We start from the raw sequence: 21,403 nt of genomic DNA, 5'->3' as shown, positions 1-21,403 counted from the left end.
ATATAGGCGACCCTTAGTAAGCAAAGCTGATCTCAAACCGCCCATAGATTGTGTTGTTCTAGGGGTTGGTCTGTGTAAAATCCATTGCCCATTTTGAAAAATCACTTAACTATTGATGTATCGAGAATCTATCATTAATAGTACAAGGAAATCAAACATTCTTATTAAAGAAAAAAAAACATTTGTTTTTGGCTTTTTGGTTTTTATGTTCCTAAATTACTATGACAGAAAAATATAAAGTATAAAACTACTAAGAAAAATCACTATGGCGAAGTGATCCTCCCAAAATAAGGTGCTTGAAATTAAGTGATTCTAATTGTGAACCATCCCATGGCTTGGCCTCCCTAGATCTTCCACCTCTTGTTTTGCAAGTAGACAAATCTAGTGAAGAAGACTAGCTCTATTTCTAGATAATCTAGTCTCTAATCTCCTACTCTCTAGTTAGCCCTAGTTAAAGCCATTACAACAGAGAAAGGCGAAGCTCGAAACAATTAGAAATCACCCATAGAAGGAAAATGTTTTCAAAATTAGCTGCTAACCATCCCACGGTATGGCATGCCTATGGAAGACGAGACATGCTAAACAACCATGAAAGACAACCGTAAGACACCTTCACTCAATCCCCATTACCCTCTGCTATGTTTCACATCTCATCTTTATAGAGGAAAGACACTCAGCGTCAAAGGTGAAGATTGAAAGAAAAATGCTTATGTAAAAACAGAAAACGTAAAAATAGAAAGCAGGTAAATGAAAATAAAGACAGTAATTGTAAATGACAGGAATAGAAAAGCTATTCTAAAAAGAAATGTAAACTAAAGAAAAGAAAATTTGTATACTCGTTCCACAGGTTCACACTTACTCCAATGACGAGTAAAAAGTGTTTTACAAAGAATATACGAGATATACTATGGACTAAGGCTTCGACACTTACAACCACACCCTCTAAATGGAGAGGTCCGGTTACCTTATTGATGCATCCCCTTAAAGCAAAAGATGGAATGGAATGGGAAAGGAATACATCGGAAAAGAGGATTCATTCCTCGTAGATGGGATGATTAAGAAAGAGTTTTTAGCGCTCCAGCTTCGTTCACGTCACTTGTTGCTTCAAAGGCTGTATTTGTTGTTTTAGGGTTCGGGATAGCTTGACCTGGGAACACACCTTTCTGGGTTTTATCTTGGGCTAACAAGTTCAGAGATTGTTGCATGGATGCTATGATTTGGGTTTGTTGTTGCATGACAGATAGCATTATTTTGGTGGGCTTATCTATTTGGACGCTAGTTGATGGTGTGACTAGAACTAGGTCTCTTTGGTTGTTGATAGGTGGGTTTTGATAGTTATAGTTAAACTGGGATAGAACCAATGCTCTATTCTTATTGTTATAGGTACCTTGTCCTTGTCCTTGTCTGAATGCATTTGGTGGTTTGTTGAAACCTGGTGGTGTTTGGTTTTGTAGAATATTGCTCCATGTGAAGTTTAGATGTTGTCTACATGGTGCATTTGGTACATTGAAAGCACACACTTCTTCTGGTTGAAGTGATGATAGGTTTATAATCAAGGGACAAGTGGCATTTATATGATTTAGGCTTAAACATAAATTACATGGTGAGGTATTTATGTTTATGACATGCTGAGAAGTTTGGTATTTTGGTTTGGTTGTGAGGGCATCTATCTTTCTTGTGAGGGTTTTGATTAAAGTCTTGATCTCAGGATCTGATTTCACCTAAAAAATACCACTACCCTTAGCTGTATTGGGTTGGGCTATTTTGGAATTGCTTATGTCTCCCCAATGGGTACTCTTTTCAACTTGGTTTTCAAGAAAGGTTAAAGCTTCGGTTGCACCTCTATCTAAAAAATTACTATTACTCATGATGTCGAGGGTCACTTTGTGTTATGGGAGAAGGCCTTTAAAGAAACATTGGACAAGAGTTGATTTTACTAGTTTATGGTGAGGACATGAATGGAGTACGTAGGCTAGAGAATCTATCCAATGCTTCGGAAAATGTCTTACTCATACTCTGTCTTAAGAACTGTATCTTGCTTATTATCTTTTCTATTTTCTTCGGCAGAAAGTATTTCTTCACGAAGGAGAACACAAGCTTTTTTCATGTATCGAAAGAGTCGGCCTTCTATGAGAGAAGCCAAGCGTGACTCTTACCAGCTAGAGTGAAGGGAAACACTCGTAGCTTAACCTGATCATCGGTGACGCCCGGATGATGAAAGGTATTACATACTTCATGTATCTGGCATAGATGCTCGTACGGTAACTCGTTTTCTAACCCGTGAAAGATGGCTAGAAGATTGAACACATTCGGTGGAATCCTAAAATCGCTTGTAAGCGGTGTGAGTCGTATAGAAGATAGAGGTTCATTTTGCATTAGTGTGTAGAAGTTGGAGAGGGGCCCTTCAGCTTGCACTACCTCGTCTGCCATCTTATGAGATGGAAGACTAGAAATAGGAGATTGTCTAGGTTGACGAACTCTCCTACGTGAGTATGCTTTAATTTATTCTTGCTAATACTAGAAGTGCCTGAACGCAGTATCATACACTTTTAACAAGACTCCAAAACTATCCTAACATGCACAAACGGTGTAATGTATGCTCAAGAAATCAAAATTCATTTTTGCAAGTATGGAGTTTTGAAAACTTTGCTTTGACAACTTGCACTACCTCGTCTGCCATCTTATGAGATGGAAGACTAGAAACAGGAGATTGTCTAGGTTGACGAACTCTCCTAAGTGAGTATGTTTTATTCTTGCTAATACTAGAAGTGCCTAAACGCAGTATCATACACTTTTAACAAGACTCCAAAACTATCCTAACATGCACAAACGGTGTAATGTATGCTCAAGAAATCAAAATTCATTTTTGCAAGTATGGAGTTTTGAAAACTTTGCTTTGACAACTTGCACTACCTCATCTGCCATCTTATGAGATGGAAGACTAGAAACAGGAGATTGTCTAGGTTGACGAACTCTCCTAAGTGAGTATGTTTTATTCTTGCTAATACTAGAAGTGCCTAAACGCAGTATCATACACTTTTAACAAGACTCCAAAACTATCCTAACATGCACAAACAGTGCAATGTATGCTCAAGAAATCAAAATTCATTTTTGCAAGTATGGAGTTTTGAAAATTTTCTATATTTTACTATGCCCTGTTCAGAGGAACAATTGGGCACGAAACTAGGATTTTGGCTCTACACGCGTCGAAGGAGAAGATTGCTACTTCACCAGATGGTGTGCCACCAAGAATCTCACCTTCGGTATTTATGAGGGAAGGGAGTGAGGAAGGTGGTTGGTCCACTGGAATATGGTAGTTTACTACTCTCTTTGTTCGTGCTAGATGTTTGTCCTAATGGACGCGAATAAATTGGCTCTGCTTGGTTGATTTTATATTTTTAATTTGGTCTATGTAACACACATTTCACACAACGTCCGTTCTAAAGTGGGTCTTAGCCCCACTTTTTGTTCTTTTAGGGCTTGGGTTCAACCTTAGCGTTAAATGTAAATACGAGACTGAAATGTAAATCACACAATCATCCAAGCATGCTTAGTAACACATAAGTATCCTCTTACACTTTGTAGCGAGGAGGTTTAGAAATTACCGCCCAAGATGTGCGTACACGACCCTTAGGGTGAAGGTGACATCAATTGGCGCTTGATCTGAGAATCAAGCCCAACCTTTCAAGCTTTACCCTGTTTTAAGTTACAATAAAGGTCCACTTAAAAAGCCCACAAGTTGGGTTTTTGACAATTTATACAACTTTGCCTTCAAGGGCCCAAACTTAAAACTAAACTAATATTATACTAATCTAATTAACTAGTTTAGATTAATCCCTTATATTAACTAGAGTCAAATGGACTTAGAGTATTGTTACCAAGTTGATCCATAGTGTGTGAGCTATGATTCACAATTTGTCTCACACACTTGAACTTCCCAGGGCAATTAAAATTATAACCCCTTGGTAAGTGTATAACTTAAACCAAGTTTAACTCATGTTCATCATAAGAAATCAATCAAAAACCACTTTTCCTAAAAAAAAATCATTTTTCTTTTTATCTCTAACTATTACAAACAAGTTCCACTGATTTATCCTACTCTATTACATAATCTGGGCTTAGTGTGCCACCGTTTATCACAAACCAACCACGCAGCCAAAAAACTAGACCCACGTCACTGGAGGTGAACTCGCGATCGCCCCTTGGCTAGCCAGCTGTCGCCCTCGCGGACGCCGCTTCACGCTAAAGTCGATCATCTTCCGGGTACTTTTTCAGCTCCTCTTCAAGTTCTTGGTTCTGCACCCTGATTTGTAAGAAAATAGATCAGTAATGAAATAACAATGAAATAAAATGACAAAAAGTAAAAATATAGAAATGAAAGGGTGAGAAGGGTGCTTCCTTCTTAGATGCTCAAGCAAGCTCTTCTCCACCTTCAATCCATGATGGCAGCGCCATTTGTAGTTTGTGGTGGTATACTTCAAAGATTTGTAAAAAGTTGAGGTTCATCCTAGATTGTTTAGAGTTGAGAGATTGGGAGTTTAGGGAAGAAGGTAGACTCTTAGTTTAGGACTTAGCTAGTTTAGTTGTGAATGAAAACATTGAAAAGCAAGTTATTGAAGATTGAAATGACTCAAAACATTGAAAGCAAATGATTGAATGAAAGATTAAAACAAGAAGAACAAGGAAATATTGATTGATTGAAATAAACAAGATAAAATAACAAAATTGAAATACAAGAAAATAAAGAACAATAAAGTAAAACTTGAATTGAAAAACAATACTAGAAAAGTAAAGTAAACCAAATGGTTTGGATCCTAATGATGAGTTCTCTCTCCTTTGCTTTTTGATTAAAGAAGAAGGAGTTGCACCTGGCAAATGGCTAGACATAACCATTCCCTTAGCAAGCATGACCATGAACGTTGGGAATGCGATGTTGTTTATCTTTTTGAACATCATGGGAGATTGACATTTTTCTACTGCCAATGATGTTGCCTGTGTAGTATTCAATGCGCTTGCTCAAGATCATACATTCTTTGATATCTTAAACTGTGTTATCTCCAATCTAAAAAGAGCTCGCACTATTCGGCATCAGTATCTACTTTTACTTGTAACCAGTTGTCGAATTATGAGGACACATTTCCCACAGTTCTCGGCTACTTTTCACGACTGGGTTAAAGTCGATTCTATGTGCCCAGCGAACAGAATAATTTGTTCATTAAGGTTTCGGCAATGGCATGCACATTCTTCACGGTACCTGAGGAACGTTCATTGCTACCCGGACAACGATGATATGTTGGCACATTTGAATGAGTCGGGTGAACAACAATGGAGTACCATTTGGCAGGCCATTATCTATTGACGCGATGCTAAGAAAATGCATTTCATGTGGGATGATGCGAGAACATTAGGACGTACTGAATGGTAAATTTGATGATGGCTAATGTGTATATATATATATATATATATATATATATATATATATATATATATATATATATATAATTGTCTATATTGGTCTTTCCCATGTTATTGTTGTTCTTTGTTAATTCTGTATAATATATTATGTTATAATAACTTTCTGTTATAGCGATCCAGCCCTAATTTTGCTCACGGTTCTCAAGTAGTTTCTTTCTTTATCTATTGATACTTCGAGGACTAAGCATCATTCCGTTTGGGGGTGTTTTAAACTTGTAGCAAAAATTAGGCAACTTGTAGGATGTATATAGTTTCTAGTTTCTTGTTAGTGAATGTACTTAGTGACAAAGTCTTGTTTCCTTTTCGATGATGAAAAATCGTCTAGAAATCTCACATTAGCATTCGAATTAGGATTTGTTTTTAAGAAACTTAAGATAATACGTACGCAATAGTTTTTACATCTTTTCATGAGTATTCATGCACTGAGTATCATCAATTGTACATAGCAACAAGTTTCTGGAACCCACAGTTAGTCTACTTAAATTATCAATTCTGTGAGAATCTAACCAAAAAGCCTTGATATGTGTGATATGTGAGTAATGACACAGAGGAGTAGTTTTTCCAAATAGAGAAAATCACGCGTCTACTTATTTGATCACCATCTGAACCCTAGGCGAGAATTTAGGCTGTCTTTGGATCGACATAGCCAAAAATTCATACCTATAACAAATTTTATCGCTACTCACCCCACTGAACCTTTCATCAAACCTTTCACTTTCACCAAAAATTCCTTACCCATCTATTAACCCCAAATAAAATAAACTTACCTAAATGATGAGTATGAGAAATAGGATGAAATGTAGAAAAATAAAGAGAAAGACTTATCCCAAATCAGTTACTTGCCTCAGGAAAGAAAAAGAGAAGAAAGTTAGAATGATATTTTCTTAAGCTTTTGAAAAAAGAAAACAAAAAAACAAAAAAAACAAATAGTTAATTAGTTTTCCAAAAGCTTAAGAGCAAAGTATGGAAACTCATGTAGAAGTAGGAAAAGAAAACAAGGATTTCTCTAGTGTAAATATCTTGAAGACCTTATTCTCTCATACTTGCATTTTTTATTTTCCATTTCCATTTTCTTTTACACCACCACCTAAGCCCCATAATACCTAATAAGGACCTCTAGCTCAATTAGGAGTAGGATGGCGTGATAATAAGTAGTAGATGTGATTGATCGACCTCGGCTCCTCTATTTGTCATTGGGATGTGAGGAAATGTGTGCCACTACACACTAGAGTTAGCAAAACCTGAGTGGAAAAATTAAAAGCGAATTTGTGTTTCGACACATACCTGTGAGAACCTATTTAGGGACGCTCTCCAAAGGATCCAGAAACGGCCCTGCTTGTACATTTCAATGTAAAGTTCACTATATGCATGTTCATACGTAGATATTTTAATTATTGTATGCATATTAACTTGAGTTTCAAAGGAATTAGTCCTCGTTCCCCGCTAAGGAGATGTATAGATATCTGAGATTAAGTTAGGAAATAAGTTTTTGTTACTGAGTCGTTGTAGTATAGATGAAGTTTGTGAGTATCTTCTCTGAAAAACTCTCACGAGGCTATAACTCATCCACTAGGGAATTCATAGTGGTTTAAGGCCTTGTTGCACACGGTCAATGCAACTGCACTCAACGAAATAAGAACTAGCTTAGGACTACACATTTTTGGCCACTTATCAGTTAAATGTCTATTCTTTGCTTGAGGACAAGCAAAGTGCTATTTGGGGGTGGTGTGATAAGCACCCAAAACTGTATTATAAAACCCCGTATGGACATAACATTTCTATTAATTATGTGTTTAATAATTATGAAATAATCGTATTTTCGTGCTTTTGCAGGTTTGCGCAACCAACGTAAAAATGAGGATAAACCCAGTATTTAAGCATGGAATAGTGTGTCTACGTAAAGCTTTCCGAGTTAGCTCATGCAAAGCTTAACAAAACCTGCCTAAAGCCCAGGAACTCCAATAGGACAATTCCAAGTCAGAAAGGGATTACGTGCACATAAGCATCAGACTTTCGAAGCTCATATCTTTTGAACCGGGACTCCAACTTTGATGAGTGAGCTGCTCAGACGATCAGTGCGATGAATTTTATGCAAAAGTGGGAAGTTGTAAAATTCCAAAAGACCGGCCCGCCACTTGACGCAGCACATGGACCCACTATGCAAGCCCACAAGATTGGATAAGTCATCATGCAAGTTAAGACAAAATGTGCAAATAATTGGCACAAATTGACACATTGCATGACATTAATGAAGTTGACTAGATTTAGGTGCTAATATTGTAAAAAAAAAATACAATGTGTCAATTTGTTTTGATTTGGAGATAAGATAGAAGTTAATGTTATTAATGGTGGGAGTTGGTTCACGTGGGTGAAAGGAGAGAAAGCTTGAAATGGGCTGATATGTATTTCATTTTGAACTCACTCCATTCATTCCATATTCATGCATGTGTTTTTTTTTAGAAAAAAAAAGCTTTAAGTTTTTTTTGTAATAGTGTTAATGGAGTAGTTTTTTTTTCCTCTCAATAAAATCTTTTGTTCTTCAAGTAAAATCAAGTCTTTAATTTCTCTTCTTCTCTTATTTTCTTAACTTAGCATAGTTTCAATTTGCACAATCATTTAAATCCCATGAACATGAACTAAAACCCTCCCAAGGGGAGGGTTAATGATGTTCATGTGAGGATCAAGATACGTATTTTTGGAGTCCAAAATAACTACCTAGGAACTTAGGAATCATTTGACATCCTACCCCAAAATGGTAGAGTCCGGCCTAGTTCAGACCCTTAAATTTGACTGGTTGATGTAGAATGAAACCAGGAGTTTAAAAGATATTTCAAAGATGAAATATTAGTTAAACTCCTTATGCTAGTAAGATGGACTCAGAGATGAGTACATCTTACTAGGGATTTGAGATGGTAGTGATTTGTTTCTAGAAGACTTGTAGCTAGACTTTGCATGAGTAGGATTAATCCTCTTCCTTTCTCTCTCTAGTTTTCTTGTTTAAACAACTAAAGTCTATTTTTTTTCCTTGTCTTGCATGTTAAGTTATCATAGGAAGTAAAAAAATAAAAGTTCAACACAAAAATCCTTCTCACTAGTTCCTTTGAAAATATTCTAGTTGTAACAGCAGCCTAGTATTTAGGTTGGAACAAAACCCTTACTCTAACCATACAAACGAAGAAATCTTAGTAAGAAAATCTTGAAAATTGGTACGTAAATGGTTGTTATTGTTTCCTACATTTAAAACCATTAAAGTGCTAACATCACCTGACAAAGGTCATAAACACATACAACCTAGAAAACATGAGAGGGGAGAATTATTTAGAATCCAGAAATGATAGTGTCCCAGTGAAGGACCAAATCCTGGAAGTGATATGATAGTGCCTTCTTGTTGGTGAAGTGCATAACCAATACCAAAAAAAATCTTTGGCTCCTATGCAGGCTCGCACTGGAGGGATGATCTTCTCATGAAAAACTCTGTCGTTCCTAGTTTTCCACAACACCCACAAAACTGCATAAGGAGTTAGCTTCCACAATTTAGCTATGAAACCATTTCCTCGCATTTTTTGCCAACACCTAAGCAAATCTTCTAATGAGTCAGCTCTTGCAAGTCTTGGGAAAGACAACCCAAAAGGTTGCATCATAATGGACCAGACCTCTAGAGAATAAGAGCAGTGTAAGAATAAGTGAGATATAGACTCATCCACCATACCACACATAGTGCAAATCAACGAAACAACTGAACCCCTATGTATGAGAGCATCCGCTGTAAGAGTACGTCCAAGCAAAGCCGACCAAAATAAGAACTTTACTTTGAGTGGAATAGGCACTTTCCAAACCAACTGCATTAGGAAGTTATGCACCTTATAGTCGACACCCCTATTTCGCTCTACCAAGACCCTGTAAAAGGTTTTAACTAAAAAAACTTCGTCCTTCGATGCTTTCCACTGCCAAGTATCACATTATTGGTCGGTTGGGGAAACAAACAGGAGGAGGGAAGATAGGGTAGTATACTACTTCAATTCCCAATCGTTGCAATCCCTACAAAGGTACAGATTCCATGAAAAACCACTCTGAGCATTGATAACCAATTCACAAATCCGACTATGCCGCATAGTAGTGGCTTGAAATACTAATGGGAACTGGTAGCAAAGAGACTTGTCTCCGACCCATGTATCGAGCCAAAAATGAATAAGAGTTCCATTACCGAGTTTGAAAGAAATGCCCTCTCTAAACATAGGTAAAACAACAAGTATGCCTTTCCATATACTACAACCATGCGCTTGAGTCACCTGATTCAACCAACCACCATAAGATGCATTACCATATTTTGAGTCAATTACCCTCCTCCATAGCGCCCCTTCCTCATGGCCATATCTCTATAACTAGCGTCTTAACAGAGCCTCATTCATGGTAGTTAGGACACGAATAGCTAGTCCGCTTTCCTGTTTAGGGGTGCACACTTTATCCGCCTTACTAGATGATATTTTCGTTTTTCCTCGCTTGAACCACAAATGAAATCTCTGACTTTTTTCTCAATTCTTTTAGCCACAGTTACCGAAATGGTAAACAAAGACATATAGTAAATGGGAATGTTTGCCAAAACACTTTGAGCGATAATGAGCCTAGCATGCACCTTTAGATAGAATTTTCCTTCCCTAACCTCCTAACCTTCTATCAACAGTCCCAACCACTGAATCCCACACCCTTTTATTCTTATAGGAGGCGCCTAAGGGAGTCCCAAATACCTACACGATAACTTGCCAACTTCACAATGCATAACATGTGCCAAGAAATTCATATATTCTCCACTGTGCCAACTTCAAAGAGATGAGTCTTGGACATATTTGTTTTAAGCCCCGAGCAAGCTTCAAAAATGAGTAACAATGACTTGATTATCATGAGTTAGGAAATAGATACCTCCAGGAAAAAAAAATGGCATCGGCAAACTGCAGAATAGCAATATCAGGCCCATCGGGAGCAGGTTGAAAACCTCTTACCAAGCCTGGATCCATCACCTTAGTGACCATCTTGCTTCGACCTTCTATGACTATATTAAACAGAAAAGGCGAGATGGGATCATACATTTATTATTGACTCGTGGCGATCAATTCAACCCACACTATGCCAATGTGGTTGAGCACACTTTAAGATGTTGTAATTGAAAACCATTGTCTTGTCTTCTCTCTAAACTACTTTAACAAATAAAATAAGCAATAAACAATAAACAACTAGGGTTCACGAATATTACCCCCTCACTAGATGAGCCAATTAGGATTCTCCCCAAATACACACACACACAAAAAACACACGGTCAACCCATGTTGACTTTTTTTTATGTGTTCTTAGGGGGGAGAACCTAATTTTTCCATCTAAGGGGAAATCCTAATTGGCTCATCTAGTGGGGGGGTGTGCGGTTAATAGTTAACCCAAACAACTATTTATCAGGAGGGAAAGTTTCATCAATCAATTGTAGATGTGTAGAGCTCAATCGCCAAAAATCAAGATGCTAAACCATGTCAGGCACTTAGTCACTAGATCGTGGAGTGGGAATGCTAGAGCGCCTAACTAGAGAAGCTCCACATTTGGGAGCGCCTAGAGAAGCTCCACATTTGGGAGCGCCTATGTTCATACACTCAAGTTATAAATTATATACACGTAATCTCATTATACATTGAAAATCAAACACTTTTAACCGTGTAATTACATTGAAGTGATTTAATAAAAAAAAAATGGAAGCAAATTATTAGTTTTTTTTTTATGCAAATCATACTACTTTATATCAGCAACCATTAAACAACTACAGGAACACAATTTGCACTTAACATACACCTTGGAAGATCAGAGCTCCCTAACTATTGGTTAGTCTAAGCTGCTAAGGAGTCTGCATCCCCATTAAATTCCCTACGAATCCATCTAAACACAAAAGAATTGAAGTTTGAACCCAAGGATATAATATTGGCTATTACAGCTGCCTAATCCCATCTACAGGATTGGCCTTGCAAAGCTCTTAAAACCTTTATATTATCTCCTTCAAACACAAAATGTTGGAAATTCAGCTTCTTTGCCAAAACAACTGCTACTTTTGCTGCTTCCAGCTCAGCTTCTTCTGCCTCCATAGCCCTAAACCTCCTAACTACTGGTCCCACTATACATCCTTCACTGTCAGTAGCTATAGCCCCAGCTCCAACCCATCCTGTTTGCCTGTAGAAAGATGCATCAAACCTGATTATTATACTATCATTTTGATAACAGGAAATAAATTCTCATAATAGTTATCATCTGTATTCAAAGAATTGATAGGATTGAGATGGTCTTCTCTGAATGCCAAATAGCATTTGTCTGCCAGTGCTCTGCTCTCCCTGATCATCCTCTCTCTATTTGCCCTTTTGTTTTTGAAATTGAGTTCATTCCTAGTTTTCCAAATCTGCTGTAGCAAGCATGCTGTAAAGGTGCTAGCCAGTCTTTTATCTCTGTCTGAGCTGCAACTCCAAGATATAAAGAGATCCACTCTTTCTCTCAGGGTAGGCTGTTGATCCTGCTGCATCCTTAGTCCCATTGGAGAGCTAAACCATACAGTTCTTGTCCATTCACAATTATATAACAAGTGCTCTGTAGATTCAATCTCTTTTAGGCAAAAAGGGCAAAATAAATCTCCCTTTATCCTCCTCTCAGCTAGCATGTCCCCTATAGGAAAAATGTGCATGTACATCTTCCATATGAAAAGTTTGATATAGGCTGGAAGAGGAGCTTTCCAAATATGCTTGAGAGTGATTGGATTGCAGCTAGAGCATTATCCCACCTCATCTTCAGGCTTGAGGAATTTATAAGTAGACTTAACAGTTAAGCAGCCATAGTTATCCTTTACCCATCTCATTTTATCAGTAGAGTTTGCCCTAGGTCTAACTTTGACCTCCAGAATTTTTTTGCAAATAAAAGAATCAAAATGATGACTAAGTTTAGCCTCATCCCAACCACTTTTATCTTGCAAAAAAAAATCAGATACAACACTATTTTGCAGAGAAGGCACTACCACCCCGAGTTCTGCCAGAGTAGTTAGTTTATTCTGGCATTTCAGCCAAGGGTCTTTCAGAACTGAGGTGGTATCCCCTCTTCCAATACCCCATATTAGGCCTCCACTTATGGTGTTGAAGACTTTGTGTATGCCTTTCCAAAAGTGGGAGGCTTCATCTGGGGGTTTGTCCACATCTCCAATCCAGTGTTTGTCATAGATGCTAAACATAGTTCTAGTCTAGAGGAATTGGATATCTGTAGCAGCTTTCCAAGGCAACTTGGCCAACATTGCTACATTTATATCTCTAGCTTTCTTTAACCCCAAACCTCCACTTTGTTTGGGTTGACATATGTGATCCCACCCAATGGTATGGACACATTTAGAAAATTTCTTTCTAGACCACCAAAAATCTTTGCATGCCTTATCAATCTTATTGCATGTTGAGATAGGCAGCAGATAAGTTGACATTGCATACAGTGGTGTAGCCTGAATGATAGCTTGAATAAAGGTAGTTCTCCCAGCCTGGGACAACACCTTAGCTTTCCAACCTTTAATCTTATTGTGAATTTTATCCATCAAATAATCAAAGTCCTCAGACTTTATCCTAGTTAACATAATAGGGACTCCTAGATATTTCTCCTTGGTGCAAAATTCTTGATCTTCCAGAATCTCTTGAACCTGATTTTTTGTCTGTAATTGACATTCCTACTAAAAAACACACTGGATTTCTCATAGTTTATCATCTGACCAGAGGCCCCACAATAATCATCCAGAATCTTTTTAAGCTGCCCACTCTCTACCACATTTGCTTTATAGAATAAGATCAGACCATCAGCATATAGCAAATGAGTTAGAGCAGGAGAATGTCTTTTGATCTTGATACCATGCAACTCCTTATCTTGCTCTGCTTTTGCCACCATCCTAGACAAAGCCTCAGATACCAAGATAAACAAATATGGGGATAGAGGATCCCCTTGCCTGATCCCTCTTTCAGGGACAAACTTCTCAATAGGAGATCCATTTAGCATCACTTGAAAAGACACAGTAGGGACACATTGGTGCACCATATGTCTCCACTTAGTATTAAACCCAAGTTTCTCAAAGATGTTATCAAGAAAAGATCATTCCACCCTGTTAGAAGCTTTAGCCATATCCAATTTTAAAGCTATCCATCCCTCATTTTTAGTTTTCATGTTTTTTATATTGTGAAAGACTTCACAAGCTAGGCCAACATTATCTCCTATGCTCCTGCCTTTCATAAAAGCCCCTTGGAATGGGGATATAATTTTATTAATCAGACCTTTGAGTCTATTGGCAAGAAGCTTAGATATAATCTTGTACCCAAAATTGCACAAGCTAATAGGTCTAAACTTGGAAGCATGATCTGGATTAGCAATCTTTGGAATCAAAGCTATGTATGTCTCATTAAACACAGGATTCAGGATACCAGACTTGAAGAAGTCTTGAACAAAGGCAGTCACAGAATGGCCAATGATGTCCCCGCATTTTTGGTAAAAGATCCCTTGGAACCCATCAGGTCCAAGAGACTTTAAGCTGCCCATCTTTCTAACAACATCCTAGATATCCTCTTTGGTTGGGATAGCATTGAGAATATCATTCTCTCTTGTAGTAACACAAAGTTGGAACAACTCCAGAATCTGCTCATTTCTTTCAGGGTGATAAGAAGTGAAGATCTCCTTAAAATATTGGTTTAAAGAGACCCCCACTTCTGTTCTTCCCTCCTTCCAATCTCCATCATTGTTTCTTATCTTATCAATGATGTTTTTTCTTCTTCTGTAGATGGTGGAGAGATGGAAAAACTTGGTATTCCTACCTCCATCTTTAAACCAAGAGTTGAAGGACTTCTGTTTCCAAAAATCCTCCTCTTTTGTATATCAACCCAACAAATCTTCTTTCAGCACATTTGCCTTATTGTAATTATCAATGCTAAAAGGTTTAGCCAACACATAATCCAACTTAGCTTGTGTAGCTTTAATATTGGTAAAAATGTTACCAAGCACATACTTGTTCCACATAGTAAGATCCTGTTTAGTCTTATCCAGCTTATATTTGAGGTTTCTATCAGGAAGCTCATGAGTAATAGAGTCCCAGGCTTTCTCTATGACATCCATGCACTCCTCATTTTTAAACCACATATCAAAGAACTTAAAAGGTCTAGGAAGTTTTTCCTCCCTTTTAATCAGATTAATGAATAAAGAGATGTGGTCAGAAGTAGCATTAGCAAAAGTTCTGATCTGGGCATTAGGGAAAGCTGCAAGCCAATCAGGCATGGCCAGAGCTCTATCAAGCCTCTCCAGAATATGATCACTGGGCTTCCTATTATTACTCCAAATGTATTTTGGGCCTTTAAAGCCCAAATCCACTAATCCCAGATCATTAATCAAACTGTTGAATTCATTCATGCTTTTGGTAATTCTACTTCTGCCCCCAATCTTTTCATCCAGACTAGATATAGCATTAAAGTCCCCAAACAAGCACCAAGGGTCAGGAACCAGAGGGGCTACCTCCTTTAGCTCGTTCCACACCTTATTTCTATTATAAGCAACTAGCTCACCATATATAAATGAAAAAAACCATGGGTCTTTATGAAAATAATTTAAAATTTTACTTGTCACTTGGTTTCGTGAAGCCCCAAGGAACTCCAGCTCCACTCCTTCCTTCTACAAGATAGCCAGTCTACCACTTCGGCCTATAGCTCGAATTGCAAAATGCCCACTGAACTTGATCTGTTTCCCTAACTTATCAATATCTTCCTTACTAGCCTTAGTTTCTGCCGGACACACAATATCTACCTTAAACTTCCCAATCAGGTCATTTAGTTGCTGAACTGCTGTGGTGGTACCTATCCCCCGGCAATTCCAGACGTGTATCATCATGGAGACAAAGGTAGCTATGTAGGGATAGCCACCGCGAGCCCTGGAAGAGAATTGTACAGACCCCCACTGTTTGCTACACCAGCACTCTCTTCATCACTCCTGACATCTCCTGAACTCCCTTCCCCCCTTTCTTTATTCCTTGTACTCCCTTGACCTTGCTCTTGACTACCATAGTTCTGGATCTTTTTCACCACTGTGGAATCATCCATAGCCAGTGGTTCTGGTTGGAACTCGAATTCATCACTATCGTTTTCAAACCCAACCATGTCCTGGGGTTCATAATTTATCACTTCCTGTCCTGGATTCATAGCTGCATCTTGGTCATCATTAATTTGGATTTCTTCCTCCATCTCCTCATATTTATCGGTCTCTTCGTACCCTTCAAACTCCATGTCCAGTTCATCTGATTTCGTTGATGAGGGCTCTGGTGATGGTTCTGATGAAGTAGCCATTCCATCGTCTGTTGACGACCCTTGGGATCCAGGCCAGCTGAGTCACTTGATATAGGTATAATGTTTGCCTCTATTGGAATCAACATATGACCCTCCCCTCTACTTCTCAAATCATCTGCTTGCCTCTTTGTCCTCTTTGATCTTTTTACAGCATTACTAATGCTTCTGCGCAACCATCCATCCCCTCCAATATCCGCCATAATTAACTTTTCGAATTCTTCTGAGCACCCCTTTCTCTTTTATCCAATTTGAAGCACTTCCCTTGACAACTCTTCCTGACCTCCTCTATTAGCCACCCCACTTGCTTTACCCTGCTTTTTCCTTTTTCCTCGGGAAACCATCGTCTTAACACCTATACCACGTGTTGCTTTGCTTTGGAACTGGCATCCTAGTGTTGGATTTGGTAAGCTGGCCACAGCCATTTTGCTTGGTTGAATATCCTTAGCTATCGAGGCATCTTTCTTGGAACCAGTCGAAAGTAGGTGTGTAGAGCGGCTGAGCCTACTACCTCTACTCCTCGTAATTATCTCCTCATCCGATCCATCTTCTTGGGCCCGAGTCTTGTTCAACACCCTGTCTTTTTGGCCTATCAGGACTATGGCCCAACTTCGATTTGGGTCTTCTTATTCTTGTTCCTGACCCATAGGACTATCCCTCCCTTGGCCCATCAATCCCATCCTCCCATTTGTCTCGAAACTTGTTGTTATTCCCCTGTTTGGGCCCGGCCCTAGAACTCCCGGCCCATCTTGTCTATCTCAACTGAGATCAGGCCCATGTCCTCATGTACCCATTGAGCCTCCAAACACCTGGCTAATAGACATTACAAATACTTCCAACTGATTTCTAGTTGTTGCAGTTCCCGTTATTTCTGTCCTTTGGGTCCCATTTTTGTTATCTGCCTCTGACTCATATTGTTTGGCTCTATTTACTGGTGTCCTCCCTCCCATGTCCTTGCTCCATCTTTCTTGTCTTGCTCGTATATTGTACCCCCTACCACCGTGAGAGGAGGCTACCGGTGTCTCCTCGAACCTAAGTTTATGTGGTGTACCAGCTATGGTGATAGTCTGTTTCCCGGAGTATGCAATACCATTGTAAAATTTATTTGCTTTCATCTGACTTGTAAATAAAGGTTTGATATCCTTAGGTGAGCCTCCACACTTTGATATGTTGTATCTGTGTTATGCTCTGATCCGGCATGTGTATTGATCATGGCCGATGACACCACAGAAATAACAGAATAGTTCCAGTTTTTCATATTTGAAGTGTACCTCCAAAATGTCTCCTGTTTCTAGTCTCACCTTCTGATCTTTTGACAATCTTTCCTTGATGTCCAACTCAACTCTGACTCTGGCCACTGGTTGATTGAACTCCGGAGGGCATGAAAGATCAGCTTCATAGATTGTACCTAGATCAACTCCTATCTTCCATACATTCGCTTTATTTATGCGTGCTTTTGGAAGATCCCATATCTGAACCCAAAATTTAACAAAATCGAAATTATACTCTTCCATTTTACTAGCTCCGATCCATTCCTTTACTGAGAAAATGTGTCCATACATCATCCAGGGACCGTTCTCCAGCACATGTTTCCTTTTTGTTTCCTCTTCAATGGTGATCCGGACATGCTCCCTATCTATCAATTCCAAACAGACTTCTTTTTTTGTTTGTCATGTTCTATGTAGATCCTCACTTAACTCCTCCAGGTCTATATTGTGGCCTCCATACAACTTCCCCATAAGCGTGAGCTTCCCATTGAATTGTTCCTCTATATTTAGACAATCTAGCTCTACAACTCTCTGTTTCTTAGCAAAGAATAACTTGAACATATCCTTTTGGAGCTCCTCTATTTTACTACTTCCTTTAGTTACTACTGCCATATCTTGTTGGTTACTAATTCTTGTTTCCATGTTGCAAACTGGTTCTTTGAACCTCAGCTTCCCTTGGACCATCTGTAAGCTTAAACTAAAAGGCTGTGTATCTGGAAAAGAAAGATGACAAATTGGAATTGAAATTGAGAAAAAGAGAAGAGAAGGAATAGAAAGGAAAGGACAAACTCTAGGACCTAATTTAGAAGACAGCTAAGAAGTAAATGTTGGATTTTGAATTGGAACTCTGCTATCGCCCGCAGGAGAGGCCATGAATTGGAACTTTTCCTTTTTGATTGGATACTTGAACGTTCTTGTAGACAATAGTTGTAATCCAATGAGATGCATGTTTGAGACCATGTGGCTCACCATACCATGAGTTTATTTTTTGCTGAGGACACTATACCATGGTCAAAACAGCAAAAACTACTTTGGGAACATAAACTATAGTCTCTCTCACTCTCTCACTAACGGACAACTAGGTCATTCATCAAACACAAAAGGCAGAAACATCAAACACATAAACAACTTCCCAAGCTTTCCCTCTTCTCCTCATGTCATATCTTCCATCATATGATACATGGCATATGCTTTATTGTTTGGTTAGAAAGACCGTCGAATGTTTGTAGAGTCATCTGGTTATGGAAATTTCTCATAATAGTAGAACACCATTCTTGAATCCTCATTTCAACCTCAAATTTCAACTCCAAGATCCCTAATGAAACAATTTTGAACCTTTTCCTGCAGCCTAACATAATTTTATGACGTTTGTAATCATTAATATTAGATATTGTAAATTACAACTAGCTGAAGACAAGAACTTCTCTTAGAGCACGGTTCATATTTCTTGGATCGTGTTTTCCAAATTTTCAAAGCACACTTTTATCGAGCTTTTACTCTCACAAAAGCGCGATTGGGGTGGGGGGGTGACGAGAATAATTTTGTGGACATACAACTATTTGTTGTCCACAATACCTCATGTCCTGATTGGTGGAGAGGTTGTCCAGAAAAATTATTTACCTGCCCAAAAAAATTGTTTATCTGGCCCACAAAGTGTTTGTACCAATGAGAAACTGTTGTTTGTAGACAAGTCTGTCCACAAATTCGATCTGCTTGTGTGACTAGGTCAGGCAAGACGCTATTTGCGACTTCAAACATTTTGGACCCAAGCATAACTTTCAAAGGTGGGCCTCTTTGATATCAATAGAACAAATTTTGTTCTTTCTTTTAAGGGTATCTCTTTTAGATCAATTACTTTATTTTCAATGAAAGACAAATCTTATCCTGCAACTTTGAGCAAATGATTTCTCTTTATTTATTTATTTATTTATTATTATTATTATTATTTTACTGAGACAAATATGGCATTTTAAATGTTTTTTGTTCTAGTATTAGGTGTGTGCACCTCATAGAAGTCTTACCATTTTGTGGAACTTCGTGGAATAACAAAGATGAATTTTTAATAGCGTCAGGCCCAACTAGGGGTGGGCAATGGGCCGGGTCGGGCTAGCCCGGCCCTAAACATTTAAAGCCCTTCAAATATTAGGGCCGGGTCGGCCCGGCCCTAAAGTCAGTATAAGGTCGGGTCGGGCCGGGTCACAAGTCTAAACCTCAAGCCCTTACCCTACCCTAAGCCCTCTTTAAAGGCTTTAGGGTCGGGCTTTAGGGTCGGGCCTATATATTTTCTTTTTTTTTACTACATCAGTTTTAAAACTCATTTATATTACAAAAATGTACAATAATCTACAAACTCAAAGTCCAACCAATCTAGTAATAATCTCAGATAAGTCCAAAATTTAAAATGCACATCCACAATCTAATGAACTGAAGTACATCGAGAGTTCGAATTTGTTCTTTCTTGTACTCAAACCTCACTAAAATTACATTTTAAATTGAAATACATAGACAAATAATTATATTATCATTTTAAAGGAAGAAGTAATAGATATAAAGAAGAAACATAATAGTTTTGGTTAAGGGTCATGGAAGTTGTTAAACTATTTGTAATATCATAAATTATTTCTATAATAGATTCAAACAAATAATATTACCTTTCTTCTAATTTAAAAGTGATTCAAGCTTTGTATATGGAAATGAAAATATTGGCTTTTGAACAAGTGATGGAGAAAGGTTTGAGATTACAAATGTCATTTTTCTGACAAAGGTTGCCGGGTCACAAGTCTAAACCTCAAGCCCTTACCCTACCCTAAGCCCTCTTTAAAGGCTTTAGGGTCGGGCTTTAGGGTCGGGCCTATATATTTTCTTTTTTTTTACTACATCAGTTTTAAAACTCATTTATATTACAAAAATGTACAATAATCTACAAACTCAAAGTCCAACCAATCTAGTAATAATCCTGTATAAGTCCAAAAATTTAAAATGCACATCCACAATCTAATGAACTGAAGTACATCGAGAGTTCGGAATTTGTTCTTTCTTGTACTCAAACCTCACTAAAATTACATTTTAAATTGAAATACATAGACAAATAATTATATTATCATTTTAAAGGAAGAAGTAATAGATATAAAGAAGAAACATAATAGTTTTGGTTATGGTCATGGAAGTTGTTAAACTATTTGTAATATCATAAATTATTTCTATAATAGATTCAAACAAATAATATTACCTTTCTTCTAATTTAAAAGTGATTCAAGCTTTGTATATGGAAATGAAAATATTGGCTTTTGAACAAGTGATGGAGAAAGGTTTGAGATTACAAATGTCATTTTCCCGACAAAGGTTGTTTTTGGTTTCTATGTTACAAATGTCCGCTCAGATTTTGCTTTAATGGTGTGGAAGGAAATCTTTAGTTTTAGACTTGGCTTGGATGTGAATAAAAATATAATTTATAAGAAATAAGTGAGAAAAGAAATTGAGAATAATAAGTTATGGACTTTGACTTGATGATCAAAGGAATAAAGTCTTATTTTTATTAGGCTAGTGCTCATTGTTCTTCATGGTACATTAAGTTGACAAGTTTTTGTTATATAAGACAAGTTATTGGAAGTACCCTTGGGTATAAGTGATAAATTACAAAGGACAATGTTATTTTAATTGAAAATATTTAACAAATAGTTGGACAATTATGGTATGTGTATTTATAGTGAAAGTGTGAAACAGGGCCGGTTAGGGCTTGGTTAGGGCTTAGTTAGGGTCGGGCCTATGTTTTAGAATCTTAGCCCTAGCCCTGCCCTAGAAGGCATTAGGGTCGGGCCGGCCCGGCCCTAAACTCTATGAGGGCTTTAGTTGTGAGGGCTTTATAAGGCTTAGGGTCGGGTCGGTCAGGGCCGGGTTAGGGTTGTTAGGGCCAAATTCCCACCCCTAGGCCCAACTGTAGTTTGGGCTCAATAGTGTTGATGAAAACGTGAGGTTAGGGGCGGTAGATCTCGGTATTAATATGGAACTGATCCAAATCTCAGACATCAGCTAATCGATCCGACCAGATGACAGCCTGATCCACTTCACTCTGTATGTCGAATTAAGAACTTAACCCGCAATTTGATATCAAGTAGGTAGTAACATGACAAAAGCAATTTATATTTCCAAATATCAAAACATCTATGAGCTCATTGTCAGGGGACACGTTAGCTTGATTTTAATTGATTATGTGAGTCTCAAACTTTAATTGTTAAGCCTATATCATGAGTCCCTTAGTGTAGAGAAGTCGTTTAACCGATCCACCTATATATGTGCTCATCA

General features: G+C 38.0%; 1 protein-coding gene across 1 annotated transcript; it reads right to left on the bottom strand.

Moving 5' to 3' along the window:
* Positions 1 to 14,382: 14,382 nt before the first annotated feature.
* On the bottom strand, positions 14,383 to 14,910 carry LOC147518217 (uncharacterized). The gene has a single exon (XM_086593858.1). It carries the CDS (start codon positions 14,908 to 14,910, stop codon positions 14,383 to 14,385), a length of 528 nt encoding a protein of 175 aa, XP_086449984.1.
* Positions 14,911 to 21,403: the final 6,493 nt, after the last annotated feature.

Source organism: Coptis chinensis, chromosome 2, assembly GCF_015680905.1.
Source record: "Coptis chinensis isolate HL-2020 chromosome 2, ASM1568090v1, whole genome shotgun sequence".
NCBI classification, from domain to species: Eukaryota; Viridiplantae; Streptophyta; class Magnoliopsida; order Ranunculales; family Ranunculaceae; genus Coptis; species Coptis chinensis.
The sequence above is the reverse complement of the archived record's forward strand: the minus strand, read 5'-3'. Positions and strand labels throughout refer to the sequence as shown.